This window comes from Pelodiscus sinensis, chromosome 20 (genome assembly GCF_049634645.1).
Source record: "Pelodiscus sinensis isolate JC-2024 chromosome 20, ASM4963464v1, whole genome shotgun sequence".
NCBI classification, from domain to species: Eukaryota; Metazoa; Chordata; order Testudines; family Trionychidae; genus Pelodiscus; species Pelodiscus sinensis.
In genome coordinates this window covers 21,609,368-21,633,747 of record NC_134730.1, presented here as the reverse complement: position 1 = coordinate 21,633,747, position 24,380 = coordinate 21,609,368, and the positions used below count along the sequence as shown (strand labels likewise).

Sequence of the window (24,380 nt, the reverse complement as noted above, 5' to 3'; positions counted from 1 at the left end):
TGCCCAAATTGTGATACTTTACAGAGGCCTCATTTTTAGAAATGCCAAGCACCCACCATCTGAAAATCACATGTATCTGGTCATTGAGAGAAGGCACCTAAAACTGCACATCACTTTGAAAGATTAAATCAACTTTCCATGATGTAAGACATCCATTTGGGCCAGTCTAGTTTGAGAAAGTTCTTTTATCATTAATACCTATCCTAAGGTTCCCTTTAACTCAGGGGTGGGCAATACACTGTGGCGGTTCAGCCGCCGTACTATAGTTACCTGCCTGCCCGCAGGTATTGGCAATCACAGCTCCCGTTGGCTGCAGATCACTGCTCCCGGCCAATGGGAATAGAGGGAAGTGGTACAGACTGGAACACCACTTCCCGCAGTTCCCATTGGCTGGGAACAGCAATCCATGGCCAACAGAGCTGTGATCATGGGTGCCTGCAGTCATGCAGGTAAAGACAGTGGTGGGGGCCAACCAGAAGCTAACTCTGGTGATCTGGATCTGCCAGTATTTGCCCACCCCTGCTTTAACTAGAAAACAAGTAGCAAATATCTGCTCATTGTTATATTAATACTCTAAGAATCAGTAAATCAGTACGAAAATAATGTCTCTGATCAGCTGTGCTAGAGTCCACTGCTAACATGAAGTATATTCGTTTTCACAGTGGGCACAGTGGTTTCAGAGCTCTTCCAGAGGTCTGCTTCTTTATTACTGGGCTTTCTGAAATATCTCTTTGCATCCAAGGCATAATTAGCCGTTTTTAAATGTGCTACCGGTGGAACATAAAAGTTATGGGTAAAATCTTGCCCCACTGAAGTTAATGGCAAAATGCCTATTGGTTTTGAGAGGGTCAAGATTTCACCTATATCTGTAAAACAAACAGACCTCCTTGGAAGACTGGGGTAAATTTTTCAGCAGTGCCTCAGTGGCTGCAGAATCCAAGTGTCATTTGGAAAATCAGTGTGATCTGAGCACTTCGGAAAATCAGACTTAAGACTCCGAATTCACTTAGGAGCTGATGAAAAGGTTATTCCAGAAGAACATGCAAGAAAGCCCCTGTGCATTCAGGTCAAGTTTGTTCACTGGGAATCTCCAGCACTGATTTGAAGACTTCAGTAACTCAGAAGTTAGGGACTAGTAGAAGAGTGGGTGGGTGAGGTTCTGTGGCCTGAGATGTGCAGATCAGACTAGACTAGATGATCGCGATGGTCCCTTCTGGCCTTAACGTCTATGAGCAGCAGGAGGAATGAGGACGAGATATGGGTTGGTGAACTCACAGCCAGTATTGTAATGAAATTGACCAAGGACAGCAAGTTAAAATGCTTTCACATTAATACCAAAGAACTGATTTCAGGAACCATCCTATTTCAAAGATATTTCTCGCCTCACATATTAGAGAGCAGGATTTCTCACTGGTTCTTTTTTCTGATCTAAGATGACCAAGATACAGGCTTGTAAGCTCTCTGCAAAATGAATCCTTAAAATACAGAAGAAACATCTACCAGCTACATGTTTAAATGATGTCTTTTTAAAGAACTGCTGCTCTTACTTTTAAACAGTACCTGGAAATTAAGTGATTTAGCTTTTCGTTCCAATAATGTATGGTGAACTGCTCTCTCAATTCTGTCATGTGCAACTTGCTTCTAATGTAGCAAAGACCCAAATTCTCATAAGAGTAGGGTATTTTGCTCATGAAAAATGCAGAATGAATTTAAAAAGAAGAAATCAAAACCAGAACTCTTTCTTGATATTAAATGCAAAGTCTCTTAATTTGGAGCCAGATCCAGTGAGCCTTATCCAGGCAAAATGCCCATAGACCTTCATATTGGGAATCTTTCTTAAGTAAGGGACACCGGATTTGATTATAACTACAATAACAACAAGTAGTCCTTTGGCACCAAAGCCTTGGTCTACACTACCCCTTATTCCAAACAACAAGTGGAGCGTCCACACTACCAAGCCTGTTCTTTTGAAATAATGGGCTGGTTATTTTGAAATAACTCCTGCTTTCCATGAGGAATAACAGTTATGTTGAAATAGAGTTATTTCAGGAGGAGTTATTTCAAAATAATTTCCTAGTGTAGATATGCCCTTAGAGACTAACAAAAATATATACAGGCAGTCCCCGGGTTACGTACAAAATAGGGACTGTAGGTTTGTTCTTAAGTTGAATTTGTATGTAAGTCGGAACTGGTACATATTGTAGGGGAAACTCTAGCCAAACATTTCTCCAGAGCTCAGTTTTATTCTCCCACACCTCACTTCCCTCAGTCCTTTATTCTCAAGATGAGGTGTCTGCTGAGAAAAGCTGCTTCGCGTTTCCCTGGTCTGCTGAGGGGGGTGCTAGCTTCGCGTCTCCCTGGTCTGCTGGGGGGAAGCAGCTAGTGCGGGGTTGCCTCACCCCGTTTGTAAGTAGGGATCCAATGTAAGTCGGATCCATGTAACCCGGGGACTGCCTGTATAGTACCATGAGTTTCATGGGCAAAACCCACTTTTTCAGATCTGTGAATGTGCACACAGCTTGTTTTTAAAGTTACAGACTAACAGGGCTACCCCTTTGAGACTTCTGTAACCACAATGTCAAGGTTGATATTTTAGCTGTGAAAAAGTCAAGGGCCCTTTCAGTTAGTTTAAATTGTCCAACCTTCACTGACTTTAACTAAGCTACAGCAATTTAAACAAGTTGAAGATCTGGGCCCACAACTTAGAATTATGGTTTGCACAGTACCTATAATTTTTTGTGTGTGTGTGTGCGTGCGCGCACGTGTGTGCGTGAGCATACGTGCTTTAAGAGCCTGGTCCAATGCCCACTGTTGTGAAGGGAAGTACTTCTTTTGATTTCCACGGGTGCTTGGCTGGGCCCTAAAGTACAAAGTACATTAAACTTCTGATAATCTGGCACTTTTAGGACCCAGGGGGTGCCAGATTATCAGATATGCTGGACTATCGGAAGGGGGGGCTATGAGGGGTCTGGGGTGAGGGGTATGGGGGGGCAGCACTGCGGGGCCAACCCAGCAGCACCCCTGCTGCTCTGCCCCAGTCCTCCCGAAGTCAGCCGCTGCTGAAACTGACCAGCGGCTGACTGGGAAGCCTGGGGCAGAGCAGCTGGGGTGCTGCTGGGTTGGTCCCGCAGTGCCAAGGAGTGGCGCTACGGGACCAACCCAGCACCCTAGCTGCTCTGCCCTGAGCATCCCCAAATCAGCTGCTGCTGAAACTGACCAGCGACTGACTTGGAGAAGCCCAGGGCAGAGCAGCTGGGGTGCTGCCGGGTGCAAGGGGCGGTGCTACGGGACCAACCCGGCAGCACCCCAGCTGCTCTGCCCCGGGCGCCCCCCAGTCAGCTGCTGCTGAAACTGCCCAGCAGCTGACTCGGGGAAGCCCGGGGCAAAGCAGCTACAATTGTTCAGCTGCCTCAAGCACTTCCAGGTTCCAGGTGGTGCCAGACTATCAGGAGTGCCAGACCACTGGATGCCGGACAACTGGAGTTTTACTGTACAATCAAATACCTGCATCTCTCAGCTTTCCAAGGTTTGGGGAAAGGCATGTTCTGGGTGTGACACTGGCAGATCAGGTGCCAGCTTTTGTCCAGGCTTTAGAACTCAACTGAGCACTGACAAATTCATTGCTGGAAACCAGTCCAGTTGACCTATGTAATAGTGTAGTTAACATGGGTACTGGAATTACAACAATGTGTTTAGTAATTAGACTTTACAAAATTCTTGTGAGTTACTACATGTATCGAACCTACTTATGTCTGTATCCCATGCATAAGGGAATATTCACAGTTGCACTATAGCAGCATGTCTCAACATTTTGGGCTCTGGAGCCCTTTTAAATGCGTAAAATTTATGCGGAGCCCCAGCGGTCCATTGATTGTATGTGTTGTACCTATCAATGTTTCCAGTTTGTCAACCTTGCGGAGCCCTGGCAGATGTCTTGCGGAGCCCTGGGGCTCCACGGAGCAGTTTGAGAAACACTGCGCTATAGCAATAAAATGTTTGTGCTGAATTATGTAACTCACCAAACAAGAGAAAATTTCACCTATTGCAAACTGCTAACCCCCTATGAAAAGTTTCAGAGCGGTAGCCACATTAGTCTGTTTCAGCAAAAAACCAGCAGGAGTCTGGTGGCACCTTAAAGCCTAACAATTTTATCATGGCATAAGCTTTCATGAGCTGCAGCTCTGTGAGTGTGCACATTGCTTGTTTGGGTGAGATAGACTGGAACGCACAAGGAGACTATCTTCGACTCTGGAGTAAGACCAATTCAGTGCTTTAGGAGTTTACACTTGTCACGGGGCTGGTGAAATCTAATTATTGAACATACAACCAGGTTGGGGGGTTTCTGCTTTTTCAGTCTGCCCTGAGGTTGGCGCTCGCTGTCATGAGCCATTCCAAACAGCGGGACAGTTGGCATAGTCTTGGCAGGATTCGTGTCCCACAGGTCAACTGGACTTGCAGATTGTGACAGGGTTAGACTCACCACTGCGGCACCCCCTGCTGCTGTCCTGGGGATTCGGTCTGTTTTCCAGGGCCCCTCCTCTGGTGATGGCTTTTGCCATCACTTCTGCTTCAGGATCCATGCTACTCCCAGATATGCAGTGTCTTCGTGATACACTTCTCTAGGCTGTGCCATTCCGTGTTTTCCGGGGAATAATATGGCAGTCCCTCAGTCCAGCCTGGGGGCAGGGAGGAACCAGGCTTCTGGGTCTCAGCCCAGGGCCCCTACTTGCTGCATCCCTTCCAACTCCTCTGTAGATCTCCTTGGGCCATTTCCCCACAGATCCAGTACCCTTTTTGCCCTTGCCTCACAGCCTCAGCCGCAGCTCCTTGCAGGCCACAAGGAGCTGCCTGTAGCTTCCTGAATCTCTGCCTGCAACATTGCTATGTCCAGGATGCTTGCTGCACACCTCCCTCCTCATGCTTCAGGGAGTGACTCTCACTGCTTTACATATCTTCTTCTATGGTCCAGCCCTGATTGGCTGCTTCTATAAGCCCTTCTGTGATTGGCTGCCTCCTGCACAGCCTTCCTATGGCTCTGTTAATCCCAGAGTCTAGTGTTGGACAGCCCCCCCCCCCGCCCCACCACAGATTGCTGTTCATCCAAAGCTCTTGAAATTTGATAGTGAGTTTTTAAACATAAAGATTAGTCACAATGAGTGAATCACAAGATCTTCACACAAAAGACCTTGAAAAGTTGTATAAAGATAGGGGAATGTCCCATGAAACGGAAGACTCAGATCAGGAACTAAGAGCTTTGTTCATAAGCTTTAACCCGTTGTCCAAGGATCCTGCTGACCCAGACACCTCAGTGACACTTGTTCTAGTGCAGCACTTGGCATTCATGTTGTAAGCCACTCCAGACAGCATGACACTGGGCATGCTTGGTCTTAGGAGATGTTGGAAATTTAGAAATTTGGGAGAAAGCTAAAACAAAAATTAATGAAAATATTGTGGAAAAACTCTCCCCTTTCTTTTTTTTTCCAAACCAGCTGTACTTAATACAGTATTTGCAAGTAGCAATAACTCTGTGGGATGTGAAGAAATTAGGCATAAAACTAAAAAAAAACCCCTCACTCTTGGGACAGTACAAGTCACATGTGACATTTTAGAGACTGTGTGTGTGTGTGTGTGTGTGTGTGTGTGTGTGTGTGTGTGTGTGTGTGTGTGTGTGTGTGTGTGTGTAAGCACCTGAAAAATATCTCAAGCCATGAAGAACACATTTGGCTCACTCTGGCTCATTCAAAAGATCTTGCTCTTGGACTCAGAGAAACCACGGGAAAAAATTAACCCAGATTGTAAAATAATAATTTTAAGAGGAAGTGATAAGTAGTTTAAAACATGAATTTAGAATGAAAATGCTCCCTAATCTGTAATGTGGCTACTGTAGTTATATCATCAGTATGTAACCGTTAATGTGGTGGGATGCCAGTACCTTTTCCTTAACCATTTCACAGATAGCAGTTAATTAAAAAGTGCTGTTTATTAATTAATTATTCAGATAATGTAAACAGAACCAAAAGACTGCTCCATATCAACAAGCGACTTTGAGCGTCCTGAAATTACAGTGCCAGCTCAGCAAACTGAAGTCACTGGAACCCCGTCTAACTTTTTGTCATAGTGTTGTGCATGTTACCAAGAATTCTCCACAGACTAGAACGTTCAAACATACAGATTATCTCCCAGATCTTGTTGGCCAATTGTTCAGATAGTTTAAATTAGCTTAGCTCTACCCAAATACATGGATGTGTGCTGATTTACACCAAGTTGAGGATCTGTCCTTTGTAAATTCCCCTGGACCTATTTCTGCAGTCCTCAACTGAGCAAATGTCCAATGAAGTCAATGGGAGTTTAGCTTAAGGGTTTTCAGATCTTATTCTGGAGCCTCTTTATTTGGTGTTATGCATCAAATTGCTAAGCAGCATTTGGAAATGTCTTTTCACCCACCCCCTGACACCTTTTGTTTGGTTTGATATAGGAGGACACAGATTAACTAGCTATTTGTGTCTTTTTCTTTTTTTTTTTTTTTTTTACAGCAGGAAAAGTAGGTTTTCAACTACATTTCTGAACCATGAGCCTTACAAAGATGTATAGTATCCCTTCAAACCTCTGTAGTGCATTGAATTTAAATGAGCCTTTTTATGTAAAGACCCACAGCTAACAACCCAAAGTCAAACACAAATACATTGATTACAACCAGAACAAAAATCTGATGGAATACAGCAGTGAGCACTGCTCATCTGCACAATCCCTCACTGACAGCTATAAAAGTCTGGAATTAAACCTTGTCATTTCCCAAGGTGGGTGGGAGAGATGTGCAATTCCAATGAGAAACTCAAAGTGTAAATCCTCCTTCACTCTGAAATTGCAATTCTTACATTTAATGGAGGAATATTATAAATCAATCAACCCTAGTCTAGTGAAAAATCAATTATGTCCCAGATTTAAAGAGATCTTTTGAGTGTTGGACTACCACCTCCAGGTAAATTATCAAGATTCAACCCTTGATTTCAAAATTATGAAGAATGTGCAAGACCAGAATTCCTAAAGCATAAATGTTATCCTTAGAGCTTTTGTCCACGGATTTCTCTTTTATCTATAAATCCACTGTAGAATTCTCTTTCTATATGTTGTCCTAAAGGAGAAGGTTTGTGGAGATCCTGAGTAGAACTCATATAGATAAAACAAGATGGAGATCATTTTAGTCCCAAAGAAGAGTTAGATAAATTTAGATACAGCTTTGACAAACATTAAATCTCTTCTTTAATGATGTTCCTCAAACAAAACAGTTAGCAAAATATTTGAAATTTCTTTGTATAATGTCACATTTTAATGTAAACATCAAATAATGTACCAAAAGTTTTACTGGAAGAAAAAAAAAACCCAGAAAAAAACAAAACAAAAAAAAATCTTAAAGCGGCACAATTCTTTATCTTTATACCACTGGCTAAGGGGGGAAAAAGCCAGATTACAAACATTTACACATGCATAGTGGGGGGAAAAAACCCAAGTATTTTACTAAATTCACGCAATTTTTTTAAAATAGTTATTAAATCTACTAAGCACCAACATACCTAAAAATTTATTTTCAGCTTCATGATTCATTTAAAAAAACCTATCAAATTAAGCTTTCAAACAAGCTTGAATTAGTAGCTTGTCCAAAAATAAAATGTAGAGCATTTTTTTAAAGTATAACAATGCTTTTTATCCGAATGTTTCCAAACAATGGCATGTGTCTGCAAAGAATGCCTTTACTTTACCCTACAGTGAATGGAGAATACAATACCACATCATACAGAATCTAAAACTATAAAAGTCTCAGAATGCAGCATCCCTTCACAAAAAAGCTGATAAAACTGAAAGTATTTATAAGATGCTGCACCTTTATTTAAAAAAAATTAAATGAATTTAAGCAGAAATAACATACATTTTTACATTAACTGGCCATTTCTGGTACAGAAACCCAGCACAGTATGCTAATGTTATTGAATAAATGTCATTGCTACTTACAATTTCTTTTTAAATACAATTTAGACAAAGTTTTTTTTATTTTTATTCTTTTTTAAAGTTGCACAGTTAACCTCTTAGCTGCTAGCTTAATGCAACACATTGGTAACATTACACAAATTAAAAAATAATGTGTGTGTGTGTGTGTGTGTGTGTGTGTGTGTGTGTGTGTGTGTGTGCGCGAGTGTTCTAGATAAAAGGTTTCAAAATTCTGACCCACATCAAAAAATTGCAAAATAATGGAATATAATTAAAAAATTAGTCGCAAGTCTAGCAGCAAAGCAATTAAGTGAGGATATATTTACTAATATAAACAAAGGGAATAGTTGCAACTACAGGTGAAGCCCCAACTATCATAGGTCTACTGACACAAATAGAAATTAAATTCTTTCTAAAAAAAATAATCTGATTATTTAAAATAGGAGTAAAAGCCATTGCTACCTGATGAACTACCTAGGCTAAGTTCCTGAAACAAAGACAAAGGGTCACTATTCTTTTTTGCCTGCTCAGGAGGAGGTTTGGGCTTTGGTGGAGCCCGCAGAGCACTTGCGTAGGACATGGTAGGCTTGTTCCCACCAGCATTCTGCTGGCTGTTGCTGTTGGATTCAACGATCTGCTTGTTGGGCATGAGGGGTGGGAACTGGCCGAGATGCTGCAGCATGTTGTAGTTGAAGGAATTGGACAGCTGTATGTTTTCAGCTTTCAGGTGATCCTCTGGGGGTTTGACTGTCTTCGGTGGAGCTGGAAACAGAACAATAAAGCAGGTTTAACTAAAAGCCTTTGCAAGTGAAATCCATTTGTTGATGCCCTGATACACAACGATAAACTGACAGACAGATACCGCAGAACCTCAATGTTAAGTTGAAATGACAGAAGGCTTGAGGTCAATATTTGATTTCTTCAGGGCCTCTTTTAAAAAATTACTTTTTTTTCTTAGTCTTCTCTTAGGTACAAGCAAATACACCAATATACAGTAAGCCTTACTACAACCATGCCTGTAGGAGACAGAGGGACTACTCCCACTGGGAATAAGGTTTGAGTAAAAACTGAGTGGGAATGTAAAGATTTAGACCCTACAGATCATATATCCGAACTGAAAAAAAAATGACACAATTAAAACTTCAGCATGAAGGCAAATACTGAAAAGATGGTGTATATTGAAAAATAAGGTACAATAATATTTTAGTACCTATCCTTCAGAAATTCACCATGAGCCAGTCTGATTCCAATGATGACTCCATTGTGCAAAGCACAGAGTTTTCTGGATTTCAATCCAGCTAAAGCACTCCCTTAACTTGAATAGGACCACTGGGGCAACATGCGTGCTTGAAATCATGCAAGGGCTTAAGTGCCTTACTGAATCAAGGTCATAGCACACTGTACTTTGCAGGATTGAGCCCTGAGAGAACATTACCCTTTTGCAAGCACATTAATACAATTTTCTGTGACATATATTTAATTTCTTGAACTTTCCTATAAGTATAATCTACGCAAAATGACTTTGCCCGGACAACGACGGGTCTCACCTGCTAGTTCAAAATAATTGTTTCTTCTTATTTTAAAAGGAAAGGGTTAACTCTTTTGCTGTAGTGAATCATCGAGAATCAAATATTTGCAAACAATAATTAGTTTTTTTTTATATTCCATCATTCCTTTGAGTGGCTAACAGATTTGCTTGCCTAAGAAGCATCACATATACTTAAACCACGACCAACAACGAGAAGCAGAGGCTATAACATGCTGTCAGAACAAGGTGAGTATTGAAGGTTGCCCAACTTACAGCCAAAATGGTTTAATAAGAGACTCTATTAGTCAAAAAACTACCTCAAAATTCACCGTTTCACAGTTTTTGACTAAAACAGTTTCTTATTAAATCACTTTGGCCTTCACATCATTAATTATTTTATGAGCACTAGCATGTGAAAAAAGAAGTTTTGCTCTTTTCATAGGGCAATTAAGTAGTGGCAATTATTTTCCTTTTATATTACATTTGGAGTTATAATTTTCCTACAAGCCTTAGAGTGTTTCCATACAGTGGGAAACGGTGTCTGCCTTTCACCCAGTGAATTCCTAAATAGGGATGTAAGCGACTAGTCAACTAGTCATCTACCCGATAATCATATGCTTATTGGGAGTTGAGCAGTGACTCGAGTAGTTGCTTCCACCCCCTCTCCTTGCTGCTTCTATCAGAGAAAGGCAACAAGAGGAGGGGAGCAAGAGCCGGCACTGGAGGGAGCTGGTTTAATAGCTGGTTCCCCACCAGAACCATCTCCCAGGGGGGCAGAGGCGGAGGCAGAGGCAGAAGCATAGACGGGAGAATGGGCATGAGCTGCGAATCAGCTGATTCCCATCTTGTGCCTGGTCTCCCTGCTATGCCCCTGCCTTTTAAACGTATTAACATCCTGGTGGTTATTAATACATTTAAAAGGCAGAGCCGCAAAGGGGTTAGCTCCCGGGGCCAACTAATCGATTAGTCGATGGAAACTCCATCAACTACTCGATTAGCTGATTAAACACAATTTAACATCCCTATTCCTAAACAGATTATATTTCACTGCTGCCCAAGTTTGCAAGAACCTCTAGCTTCTTACACATCCCAACTAATTATTGAGCGTTTAGACTGAATAAACTCTTGTTCATTGATACGTTCTTGCTTCATGTTTAACTTTTCCTTTAACTGTAAGAAAATCATTCTTTATAATGATGAGTATGAAACTGCTTTCAAAAGAATTTTCTGAATACTAATGAAGTACCTTACTTTTAACTGGGGAATTCTGCTGCTGTTTTCCAGTACCTAAGAAAAATCAGCCTTTTATTTGGAAGATAATTATATAAATGAAATCTAAAATAATGCAAGTGATGGGGAGCTGGACGTATTTTGTAATTGTTCCCATCTTTAAAATTTAAATGTTAATTTCATGAGTTGAATATACAAAAACACCAGTGTAGGATAATTACTGAGTACAAAGAAATAGGTACATTGATCAGCATCCTATTAGAAAGGCCATAGAAACTTCATAAACAGGTTTGTTTGTAAACAGAAAAGTCGAAGATAAGACAGACAAAAAGACCAGACAGGACAGTCAGGGTTACTAGGCTTACAAAGAAAAAGCAATGTTAAGGTTAAAGAAAGGCCAGCTGATTTGCTTGAGGGCCCTGGGTGAGAAGGAACTGTAATTGAAGCACTCAGTGCAGAAAGAAATGCATAATAAATACCACTGATAACAGCTTAATCTATGCCCAGTCTACAAAACAAGTCACATACAGCAGAATGCACATCAAAACTCTCAAAATGCAATTTACGAAGAGCCTTGAGAAGCATGCAATAACCCAGAACAATTTTATGCCAGCCCTCTTGTACTCTGTGAATCCAACAGCTGCCTATTTAAATATTCTTGTTGCTTCTATTCCTGCTGTTCTAAAATGTGAGCCCCTTCCACCTCTGCTGCCAATGACTGCGCATTCCAGGCAGTAAGTCAGGGCACGGGTGCAACATTAGCTTCTTATTCTCAGATGGATAACATAACATCAGCCACAAACACCGAAATCGCTAACCATTAATGCCAGAAAGGAGAGTTAAGATTGGAATGGAGTTACCAGCCCCTGCAAATCAGTAAACATAGAAAAACTTAGCAGACTTCAAAAGTGTATTGCATTTCTTTGCATTAGGTGTTTCACACGAGAAATTTGTGTGGGTGTGCATTTATTTATTCATTCATTCATGAACATGGCTTCCATGTCCAACTGGCCTTGGGATTTATCAGTTGGTAGCAATAAATACATAAGGTACATTTTATATCTCTCTATTTTCTTTGAAGCTCCAGGAGCAATTTAAAGAGCCTAGGGCTATGGCTGCTGCTATTGTCACAGTAGTGGCAGCAGTGGCTGGGAGCCCTAGGCCCTTCTGAATCACTGGGCTGCAGAGCAGTTGCCCTCTTTCCCTCCTCCCACCCCCATCTGTGGGCCTGTCCTTCTGCAATGTACATATATCTTTAATCTGTCAACGTGTTATATGGCCATGAAGGAGTAGTGGCTACTGCTGTAGCAAACTAGCCACACTCAACCAGCCAAATAGCCATGTATGGCTAGTCTGTTGACACCACAGTTCTATGGCACATATCACTGAAATGTTTAAGTGAAATGTGAGTTCACTAGGAAATGCTCTGAGATCTCAAACTCAATGCATACAGATCACTGTCAAAATCTAAAATAGTGGCAGTAACCAGAACCAGTGCTTTGAGACGAAACCACATATATCTCACACCACACCAGGTCCTCCTAACTACAACCTGAACTAATGGAAAAGAATATTTGACCTTAGTAAGATTTCTGGAGGAAAACTTGGAGGAGAGTGGAGCTATTTGGAGGTAATCTCTACAGCAGGCATGTCAAACAGGCATCTGGTGGGCTGCATGCAGCCCAACTGAAGTTTTTTGCGGCCCACCACTATATTTTTATAAAAGAATAAAGTGCAGCCCGCTGGCCACTCTGAGCATGTGGCCGAGTGCAGATCACAGCCAGCTGGCCGCTCTGCACACGATGCCCAGCACATCCTCACAGCCAGCTTGCTGCTCTGCATGCAACATCACGTGCCTGCTCACAGCCGGCCGCTCTGCTCACATGCCCCAGCGCCTGGAGGAAGAAGTGTGGCGATGGCGGCGGCGGCTCTGAGACCCAAGCATTAGGTTGGCGGGGGGCTGGGAGTGCCTGGCTCTGGGGGAGGGGTGAGACATTGGGTGAGACATTGGGGTGGGGCTGGGAGTCCCTGACTCTGGGGGAACAGAGGGGGATATTTTGCTAATATTTTCTTTATTTATTCCCAAATAAAAATCACAAAATGTATTGTATTAATTTTGTATCAATAAATGTTTTTTTTGCAATCGCATGAATAATTATGTTTATGCAAAATCTCAAACTTACAAAATATCTCAAATTTTCACAGAAGCCTGTTCTATTTGATTAACCACTGTCTATACTTGTTTTTATTTCAAGTTATGTATCTTATAACAAATTAAAAAGTACCTTTAAAATTATTTGCTCAATATATTTTAATTTAAATATATAGGAGCAAATAACAATTTTACACATCAAATTATTGTATTAGAGTCAAACAAGACCTGAAAAAATAATTAAAAATATACCTAAAACATAATCTATAATAATAAATAATTACTACTTTCCGATAGGAGTACATTTTCTTTGGTGGCCCTGAAAGCTATCAGTTTTCGTTTGTGTGGCCCTCAGTAGGCTTTGAGTTTGACATGCCTGATCTACAGCATTCACTTCTCAGTTACATGCACCATACCAACCTGCTAACTATCTGAATCAACTGTATATGAAAACAGTATTTGTGCACAACAATTAATTACCAAAATAATGAACACTTCAGAAATATTTTGCCTAATTTAGCTCCAAGTCTTGGAAGACAATATACATACGCTGTGTAGCATCATTTGGGGTGTGTCTAAACTACATGGCTCCATTGATGGAGCCATGTAGATTAGGCTGATTGGCAGAGGGAAATGAAGCCGCGAATTAAATAATCGCGGCTTCATTTAAATTTAAATGGCTGCTGCGCTGAGCCGACAAACAGCTGATCTGCTGTTTGCTGGCTCAGCGCGCTAGTCTGGACGCTCCCCTGTCAACATGAAAGCCCTTTATCAACCTCCCCGTTATGCCTCGTAGGATGAGGTTTACCGGGGAGGTCGATAAAGGGCTTTCATGTCGACAGGGGAGCATCCAGACTAGCGCGCTGAGCCGACAAACAGCTGATTAGCTGTTTGTCGGCTCAGCGCGGCAGCCATTTAAATTTAAATGAAGCTGCGATTATTTAATTCGCGGCTTCAATTCCCTTTGCCAAACAAAAAAATCTACATGGCTCCGTCGACGGAGCCATGTAGTCTAGACATATCCTTGGAGTTTATAACTCCAGCCCAATCAGTTCACCCCAGGATGGCAAGTGGAAGAAAACAAACTTACCTAACAGTTCTCTGGGTGGTACTGCTCTGTTGGATCCATTGCATGGAATGTTCTGATATGGGGCAGATGAGGTGGAGTTTACCCACAACTCAGGTGATGAATAGTTGAAAGAAGACTGGTTACTATGGTCCTGAAGCTCTTTACACTGACCAAGATTATCTTGAGGAGTGTTAAAATCTTCAGAACACGCCTGGACTGAACTAGAGGAAATTCTTCTTTGGTACAACGGCCTGCCTGGTCCTCTTGGTTCATACTGTAATGGAAAAAAATACAAATTCTTAAAGTGCTGGCATACATGTTATGGTAATTTCCCCCCTACATCTCACTTATAAAACTACCTGTGAAAATGCCTTCAAATATTGAACAATTTTAACTAATTCGTGCTAGTAATGATGGCATTGACAAAGACTGTTAATGATAAAGTGCAATGATAATGATATACAGAGGATAGAGTTAATTGAGATTTCTTGATTTGTAAATACTTGATAGCTCACATTTAACATTAATTTTCTTTTGCACAGTATCTCTCTACAAACATACAAATATAGTCTCCAAAGGGTTAAATAAGGGAGAGAGGAATTTACATGAACAGGTGAAAATGCTCAATTGCAATATATAAAAAATAACTGCCAGGTTTGATCTCTCTACTGTCCAGTACAACATGAATGACTTGCATACCAGGATTTGAGAAAGTATGAGGTCATATTCATATGCTGGCCCTTTGCATGCAGATATGCACACAGATGCTTTAGAGAACTATTTGTCATGATTGCCAAAATGCAAAGAATTTTATTTGAAACACACAAAAGATTTGCTTCCATTAATCTTGCAGGAAGTATAGATGAAAAAAGACAGACTCCTTGGTACGAATAGTTGAGGTTTAAGACACTCTCAATACTTGGACAATTCAGGGCCAATTTTCTCTGTTAAGGTTTAATGCAAAAGATACAGCTGGAACAATGTAGAAATTATGGTCACAACTGAGTGAAAGGAAAATCTTATTTTGCTTTTAAGAAGGACTCTAATGGTCATTCTGGGGAAGACAGGTTTCCCACTGTTCGTTTTGCCCTTCTCTGCTGGTGTGAACTTTTCTAAATAAGACAAAGATAAAGTTATTTCTAGATGACAGCAGAACAAAGGCAGAGTGAACGTGGAGATTTCTGCACGGGAGAAATATGGATTAAGAAAGCGCAAGGCAAACATTTTTTGAAGTGCAGGCACCTAGTTTCACATTTCCTCGTAAGGAAGCCCCATTTTGAGTTGAGATGTAGAGAGCATTTCAGAAGAGATACTCCACACAAACATGAAAATCAGCTTTAAAAATTATCCTGATATTATTATATTTCGCCCCAACAATTGATACTACAAGATCACTAAGATGCAATGAAAAACTGCTATCACAATAATAAGCAGAATAATACTAAGTATGTAAGGGTATGTCTACACTTACACCCTATTTCGAAATAGGGATGCAAATGTAGGCATTTGAAATAGTAAATGAAGCCAGGATTTAAAATATCCCATCGCATCCTGGTGCTATTTCAAAATTGCGCTATTTCGAAATAAAATGCCCTGTGTAACCACGTTATTTTGAGAGAAAACCCTGCTCTTGAAATAACTGGTAAACCTCATTGTATGAGGAATAACAGTTATTTTGAGAGAAGGGTTTTCTCTCAAAATAACGTGGTTACACAGGGCGTTTTATTTCGAAATAGCGTGATATTGAAATAGTGCCCGGATGAGATTATGCTAATGAAGCCTGGGATATTTAAATCTTGGCTTCATTTACTATTTCGAATGCCTACATTTGCATCCCTATTTCGAAACAGGGTGCAAGTCTAGACATACCCTAATAGAATAGCATGAAAATACTAATAATTGTATTTATAAAGCTGAAATAATTGTATTTATAAAGATAAAACAGATGAAATACATATTAAAATACAAACAGAATATGTATAAAAACATACGAACAAGAATGGCTATACTGGGTTCATCGAGCCCAATATCCTATCTTCCAACAGTAGCCAATGCCAGGTGCCCCCCAAATAAATGAACAGAACATTCTGATAATCATCAAGTGATCCATAGAGACCTGCTAATCTGCAGATTTCCGCTTTATATCCACAGGTATCCACATCCATGTCTCACTTTTGAGGATATGGATGCAGATACAAATTTTGTATCTAGAACCCAACAAATGTGTAGATATCTGCTTTATAGGCACTGATATCCGCTTTATATCAATGGATATTCACAACTGCAGCTGTTAATGTGGATATCTGAGGCTTATTTTTGCGGATACAGATACAAATTTTATATCCACACGGGGTCTAGTGATCCATTCCCTGTTGCTCATTCCCAGCTTCTAGAAACAGAAGCTAGGGACATTAGACTGCAAGCATTTTGGGGCAAGAACTATCATTTTCTGTGATTGTATGGTGCCCTATCTGGTCTCCAGGTGCTACCACAATTCAAATGTTAAATAAACAGTAATATAAAAAGTCAAGTAAGGAGACTGAACAGAAAAAGAAGGGGAGAGTATGCACAGAGTGACAGAGACTAAGGATCTGATATTTCAAGGGACAACTAGTAGCATAAAAAGGAGACCAAGTAAATAATTGTGTGTGCAAATGTATGGTCCTGACTCAGGCCATTTTGATCTATTACTGTATCTGATTTGCAGGGAAGAGTAGCTGTGTTTTAAAAAAATCAGGCTGTATGCCTGAAATACATATAAAATATATTTAATTTTTATAAGCTTTTTGTAAATGGAGAGATGAAGATCTGAGGCAGATACCAGAGAATAACTGCTCATCAGAGACAACTTTTTGTAAAATTCTTTATTGTTAAAAAGAGTAAGATGGACTTGAAGGAAAGTTTGCTTCCAAAGCCCCCTGCAGCTACAACTTTTAGGATACAGGATTTTCTCTGATTAAGTTCCTTAAAAATTGATTTTAAAAAGACCCTTCCATTCTACCATATATTTATTGCATAAAAATGTAGTATTTGTAGCACCCTAAAAGAAACATACACTACAAGCATATGTTGGAGCAATGTGACTGGCCAATCAACGACTAAACTGCTAGCAAAATACTGAACATATTCATAGATTCTTGCTACTACTAAAGTCTGCAGGAGGTTTGCCATTGATTTTACTAGCAGCAAGACTGAATCCATATCATAGTTCCACAGTGTAAATAAAACATAATATATTTCAATCCGATATTACATAAAGGAATATTACGGCCTGGAATGATTCAATAGATTTTTTTTTGGCTGTTTTCAGCCAGGGTCCAGATTTACAAAGGTATTCAACTGCCAAAGATGCAAACAGGTCACCATTAGATCTACTCAAGCACCTGAGCAAGTTATGTGCCTAACTCTCATTGACTTTCAATGAAAATCCTGTCAAAAATCCAACTGGATAATGCCTGAACTTCTAGTCCTCAGTGTATGTTAGCACTGTAGTTTGATCACATTGACAGAATGCATAATAATCTGAGAAATGGTAAAATGAGACAGCAGGTATTGGATGATGGAGCTAGAAAATACTTTCCACATTGGCACTGTCACTATTTTCTGTGTGTCTGATTTATTGGGGCCAGTCTGCCTTCTCTAGGAAGTTTACGTGATCCTGCACAACTCTGAAAGAGGATGGGGGTTAAAGGGAGTCTAGTGCATCCAGCACTTGACAGGATCAAGAAGTGAAGAAGCTTGGCATCTTACAGGGTCAGACCCTTTCTTTGTAGAAGCCACAGTAAACAACAGTCAACTTAGAAATACTGTTTGTCATGAACTATGCATAAGAAATTGCGTCAGAATGAAGGCTCTTCACATGCACTCGAGAGTTCAAATCACAGCACATATTATATCCAAGGGAAAAATGTCAGACACTGAACGGTGACATTTTGAGCTATTGTGAATCTCTCAGTTCTCGCTTATTCCCTCTTCAATATAGAGCACTTAAACTTCCAATTAAGAGCTACCTCTAAAAAAGCACCTTTAGTAAAAGAGGGAAAATGTCAGTTTAGGTAGATAAAATAGCAAAGAATTGTTTTCCTTCAATCCCATACCATGTAATTAAAGTTTGACTGAACTATATCTTGAATTTCTCCAACAGGAAGGCTTCTTTTGACAATTTTGTTTTAGGACACTAGTGGCAGAACACTGTGTATATGTGAGAAAGCCAATATGTTGCTGCTGCGAAGAGTTTAAAAATCTCTACATTTGTACCTTAGATCAAAGGTTTAAAAGCACCATAAGGGTCTGGATCCTGAAAACCTTACACGAGTAGTCCCACTGACCTAGTATTAAACACATGGTGCTTGTAAAACCACAGAGGGACAAGATCTTTATTTGGCATAGACATAATTCCACTATGGAACTACACTGATTTTCAGCCACACAGGTTCTGGCTCTGAAGTTATGTTTTTGCCTCTTTAAAACGTTGATTATACAGCAGGCAGGATTAATAGCTATGATAATGTTTTAGGGAAGAAGAGACTCCCATGGCACATGGCTCACAGGAGTTGTCTAACAGAGACAGTGGCTTTCCAGACTAGGGTTGCCAGGTGTCTGGTATTCTATCGGACAGTCCAGTTTTTGTGGTCTCTATCCGGTAAAAAAAATTCTGAAAATACTGGACACGTGCAATGTCCGGTATTTTTTGGTTTTCCGGTTGGGCGCCCAACAGAAGCCTGGCAGGGGCGGAGAGAGTGGCTGGGAGGCGCGGCGCGATCGGTGCTGGGAGCCCTCACAGCTGGTTGCATCTGAGGAGGAAGGGGAAGCCCTGTCCCTGCTCCTGAGCACTGGTGAAGCGCGTGGTGGAGTCGCAGCCGGACTCGCTTCGCCGGGACCGTGCGCGGGACAGGCAGCGCTCTGGGGTCTGCACGTGCCTGGGTCAATCCTGCTCCCTACTGGCCAATTTGTTCCCCGCTCGCTTCCCTCCCAGCCGGTTCTCCTGCACTTCTCCTCCCGATCTTCCGCGGCCAGCCTCGTTGCCCCTGCCAGCCCTGCTTCCAGCGGCCAGTTCTTCTCTCCTCCTCCTGTTCTCCCCCAGCCAGCCCTGCTGCACCCAAGTCCCCCTCCCACCAGCTCTTCTTCCCGCCGGCCACCCCTCCCTCCGATCTCCCTCGGCTGGCCCCGCTGCCCCCGACCAGCCCTACTTCCTGCCAGCCGCCCCCCACCCCGATCTCCCCCAGCCAGCTCCGCTGCCCTGATTTCACCCAGCCAGCCCCGCTGCCCCCAACCACCCCCCTGACCGCCCCTCCCCCAATCTCACCCATCCAGCCCCACTGCCCCCGACATCCCTAGCGACCAGCTCTGCTTCCCGCCAGCTGCCCCCCACCCTGATCTCTTCCGGCCGGCCCCGCTGCCCCCGCCCTCCCCGCCAGCTCTGCTTCCCGGCCCCCCCCTTCCTCCCGGCCAGTCCCTCCCTCTCCCAATCAAGTGTGTCCAGTATTTTTTTTTGAGACTACCTGGTAACCCTATTCTAGACTAGTATAACATTTTCAGGAGTCTGATTTGTTTTGTGGACTCCAGGTTTCACTTCACTTTAAAACTAGTTGCTTACAAAATTAGACATAAAAAATACAGAACACTAGTACTGGAAATCGCTTACTTTCTCATTACTATACATTATAAAAAAACAGAATATATTTTGGAGCACAATATATAGAACAGTATAAACAAGTTAAATGTGAGACATTTTAGTTTGCACATACTTCACTAGTGCTTCTTAGGTAGTCCGTTGTAAAACTGGACAAATATCTAGATGAGCTGATGTACGTCTGGAAGACCTCTGTGTACCTTCAGAGGTACCTCCTTCCTGGTTGAGGACCACATGCCTCTGCTACCTTAATCACCAGGTTCCATGGGTGTAAGGAAGCAATCAAACTTACTAGAACAACTGTGGTGTTGAACACATTATTGGGAAATGGCATTGTGGGGAATTACTCTTGAGTTACCGCAAATCAACATACAGAATTTCACATTAAGTTCACATTAATTGAAGAACTGACCCAGTCACCTATAAGAAGATGCCACAAAAAGGAAATGCCTCTGCCTCCCATTCCTGAGGAAACACAGACACTTACACATATGATTCCACACAATTAAACTCCATGTAATGTACATATTTAAAATAAAACTCATAGTGTTTATCAATATCTATTCAATAGCTTCATAAATGGTTTGGATAATGGCATAGAAACTATAGTTATGTTTGCGGCTGATGCCAAGCTAGAAGGGGTTGCAAGTGTTTAGGAGAAAAGGATTAGAACTCAAAAGGATCTTGACAAACTGGAGAAATGGTCTGAAATAAACTTGATGAACGTCGATACGGAAAAAATCCTATTAACATGAACTAGTATGAGCACAAGAGCAAGCCCGTAGTACTGCTCATCATTCAGAAACAGTTGATGAAAGCCTGGTTCCACTTAATTCAAGAGTGGGGAACCTAAGGCCCAGATTTGGCCCCCAAAGCTCAGGGCCCTCCAATTTGTTACGCCTGTAACATGCACATTCAAAAAGATTTTGTCCCCACTGACATCTCTGAGAATTCAAAATGTATTATCTACCATAAACAGAGGCTATACAGCTAGATCTGGCAGACAAAGTCGAAAGAAGGAAGCCTGATGTAGGTTTTTTAAATTAATCCTTAAAACAAGAATTTGACAAGTATGTTACAACTAATCCTCTTCTAGGGCTTCAAAAAAATAAGTTGATACATAGAACAAGTTAAATCAGCCCGTTAGATATTCCTTCTCACATAGCTCAATTTTTAAAATTATCCATGTAAGTAATTTTATTTTTAATTATGTTTGTGGAAACAGTGAAAACCAATTTTATTTTTGTGATGGCTTTAGTCCAACATGCAATGCAGATTTGTTTGGTTTAATTACACAGGAACAGAACTGGCTATAATTATTTTCATTACTCCCATTATTTAGGACGCACATCAGTATGCACACAATACATGTATAGATGTAGATTTTCCTGCTGATGCAATTTTTCAATGCATAGGATAAGAGAAAAAGCAATTCCATGGGGCTTATCAATTGTGTCTCATCTTAAAAACAAAATTTTTTGCTGAATAAGTTAGATTCTGGCTAAACTACTATATCCAGTTCCCCCCGTGACTTTTTTTTGTTCTTCAGTAAAAGTAGAAACAGGTGAAAAATAACTACAAATGACTGGATGATTATACAGATGTCAATGCTTTCTTGCCTCAGTCTGGCTTAGAATTATACCAAATAGAAAAGCATTTCAGACTTCTTTATTGATAAGGAAAACAAATGTCTGGAGCTTAAACATAACAACAAGACATGCATCTACTTGCAGGTATCTCTGATGAGTAAATAGATTCTCTCTGCACCTTCCAAATAGAACTGATGCAAAGAACTTTGTGTCAGAACTGCACATATAGGTGTAAACAACAAAAGTGTGTACTGTAACACTAATTTATGAGAAAATACAAAGGATACCTATATCTATCTCACAGAACTGGAAGGGCTCTTGAGAGGTCCCTAAAATGGCCCCCTCAAGGACTGAATTCACAACCCTGGGTTTAGCAGGCCAGTGCTCAAACTACTGAGCTATCCTTCCCCATCTGTATGGCTATGGCTAGATCTAATGATAATATTAATTACAGTGTAAAACACCCTTTAATCTGTAAAATATTCCTCTTATCTAACTTCTCTCCAATCTCAGGTCTATGGTAAGATTAATGACAAAAAAGGATAACACCTCTCTCACAGGTCATCAGATATAAAAAGACAAGCATATTGCAGACATACAAGCAGTTGTGTTATAAACATTTATTCGCTGCCTGTAGAGTAATGGGATAAAACTTTAATAACTTTACAACAATTAGTATTTGTTTCTAATAATAGTTGCCCCAAGGAGATAATTCTTCATGAAGTCTGCAGGGAAACTGCATATTACCCGTTGATCACAGCCCATCATTTAAATCTTAAAATGCACAAACTATTCTATGAAATGCACACATTAAGCTCCGCACTTAGTTATAGGCAAAGAATGTAAAATATTCTGCCTAAAACACAAGTATTTCAGAACATATTAAAGCTTAAGGTTTTAAAATTCAAAGGCAACGATAATTAAAATGCACGCGAGTAAGTGAGAGCAGCGTCCTTCCTCAAAAAGCTTTACACTCATTTCATCCTGGTACACAAGGAATATGCAAGTGGGCCAGCACTCACTACATACCACAGAGAATAGCCTTCAGGCTGGCCACATAGGCAGAAGAAGAAAGCCACTCCAAGGTGTGCTAAGGCAGGAGCCGCATTCATTCAGATCCAGTGGCACCATTATTTTGTGCAACTCGTACAGTGGCAACAGGATCTGTGTACCCTGGCCCTGTTTTGGGGATGAATTTAGCAACCCAAGTGACTCCCCCACTCTATTCAGGGCCATCCTTAGGATTTATGGGGCCCTACATAGTACTGTAAACTGCCCCTATCCCCAATGGCAGCAGGGGTGGGGGAATGATGATTTTTTTAGGGTGTGATTTTATGATCTTCAGCAACACACTAATGAAATATTTTTATAGCAAATTTTAAACTAAGGTCCTGTAAACTAACATGGCTCTTTCGCAGGTTCAGTGTTCTGCTACTAGGTCTGACAGGCTTTTTAAGTTAACTAGATCCTCTCAGGAGGAGGTAGAGCCACAGAACAAGAATAGGAAGAGGCAGGTGGATAGATGTTAGGACCCTGGTGGTACCTCAAATTTTCGGGTTCTCTACACAGCGGTGTATTCTGCGTATGGGTAAAAAGGGCCCTGACTGCATCCATATAAAGTTAAACAGTCAAGCTGTGTATCTTGCATCAAACATTTGTGGAGCACTTACAAATGTGTTTTTGCTACTTTGATTAATTGACAGTCAATTAACTTGAGTTAAAACAAGAGAAGAAAGCTTACTATGGTCATGCCCCCATGACACAGAGCTGAGTGTACTCAAACCCCAGTGAATGCAATGGGAATTGAGAATACTCTGCATGTCACTTGTACTTAGCCCTAACACTGAAAATTAACCAAACCATGCAGAAACCTTCAGCAATGGCAAAATTCTCCTCTCACACTGCAAGCATGTCAGCAATACTGGCTGTTGCACAGTGAGAACTCACCTCTTAAATTCATCTCGACGATGACATTTTAAAAATGCCCTCTACTACTCATTCTCACTTGCTTCAAGAGCACAAACACTGGGGCTGTTAGGTGAAAAAGCCAGAAAGCCTGCCCAGCTCGGTCATTTCTGTTGTTTTGCAACTGATCCCCATATATTTGTCTTTCTTCTGAATCTCAGCAATGTCAAACTGAGGCCATACACATATGCTTATTGAGTAGCCCCATTGATTTCAATGGGAATTTTGATGCACATAAAGTCAAGCATGAGCATAAGTCTTGCATAGTCAAGACCTTAGTTATCCTTCTCTAATGTCTGAAGACTGGATTTCCATGGTGATATACAGTACACATGGAAATACTCTGCGCTGCTAGTCACAGGAGACACTGAAACAGTGTGTCCAGTCAATGGGGGATTAGGAAAAGATGGAAGAATGGGGCAGAGATTTAGGGCTTGTGTACATTTAAAACACGATAGCAACGCTGCTGTGCCCCTGTAGTGCTTCAGTGTAGAAACTCCCCAAGAGGCAGTACCAATGTCGATAGAAAGTGCTGTCTACATGGGGATTTAGGTCATCTTAATTATGCTGCTCAGAGGTGTGGATTTTTCACACCCTTAAGCAATGCTGACCTAATCTAGTGTAGACCCTACATACTGACACTGCTGGAATGGATCTGGTAAAGGATTATAGTTTTTCTATCTTTTAATTTATTAATTGGTCTTGATTTCCCCTGAATGTCTTTATTCTCATCTGGAAAGTCCAGGACTGTGAGAGATTCAGGTATTCATTTGACATTCTCAAACACTCTAGCATAGATTTTTTTTATGCTAACTTTTTTGCTGCAATCATAAATTATACCTAACATCTCTATAACATCTCGATGTTTACTAACACTGATCCCTGGCTCCTTGTTTCTTAATGTTAACTTTGGTGGGTGTAACAGTCTTCTTTTGTGCATAAGTAAAAACTGAAGTCTAAAATTAGCTTCTGAAATCTTTATAATCTTACCCTCTTATTTTATAAAATGTTCTTTTGCTTCCTTTCCAGCCATTCTTGATAAATTCATATACTGAGCCTAGATATCACACAGAAACCTCTGACACATTAACATTTTCCTTAAACACTTTCCATTTCCCCACTGCGCCTTTTCCTTCTACTGCCCTTATTCTAGCTGAAATAAAAAAGAAAAAGAAAAAAGCAAAGGAAAATAGAACATCTTCAGAGAGAAAATAGTAACCTTGAATTTAAAA

The 24,380-nt window shown here is 41.0% G+C and overlaps 1 protein-coding gene across 3 annotated transcripts in view; it reads right to left on the bottom strand.

Annotated features, from left to right (window-relative positions):
* Positions 1–6,505: 6,505 nt before the first annotated feature.
* HELZ (helicase with zinc finger) overlaps positions 6,506–24,380 on the bottom strand; it is a 172,381-nt gene continuing 154,506 nt past the window's right edge. For all 3 annotated transcript variants that reach the window (XM_006110581.4, XM_006110582.4, XM_006110583.4), the window contains 2 exons: positions 13,984–14,236; positions 6,506–8,745 (listed from right to left, as the gene is read on the bottom strand). In XM_006110581.4, the coding sequence (XP_006110643.2) occupies positions 8,414–8,745; positions 13,984–14,236 (585 nt within the window). In that variant the 3' untranslated portion in view covers positions 6,506–8,413. The remainder of the gene's footprint in view (positions 8,746–13,983; positions 14,237–24,380) is intronic.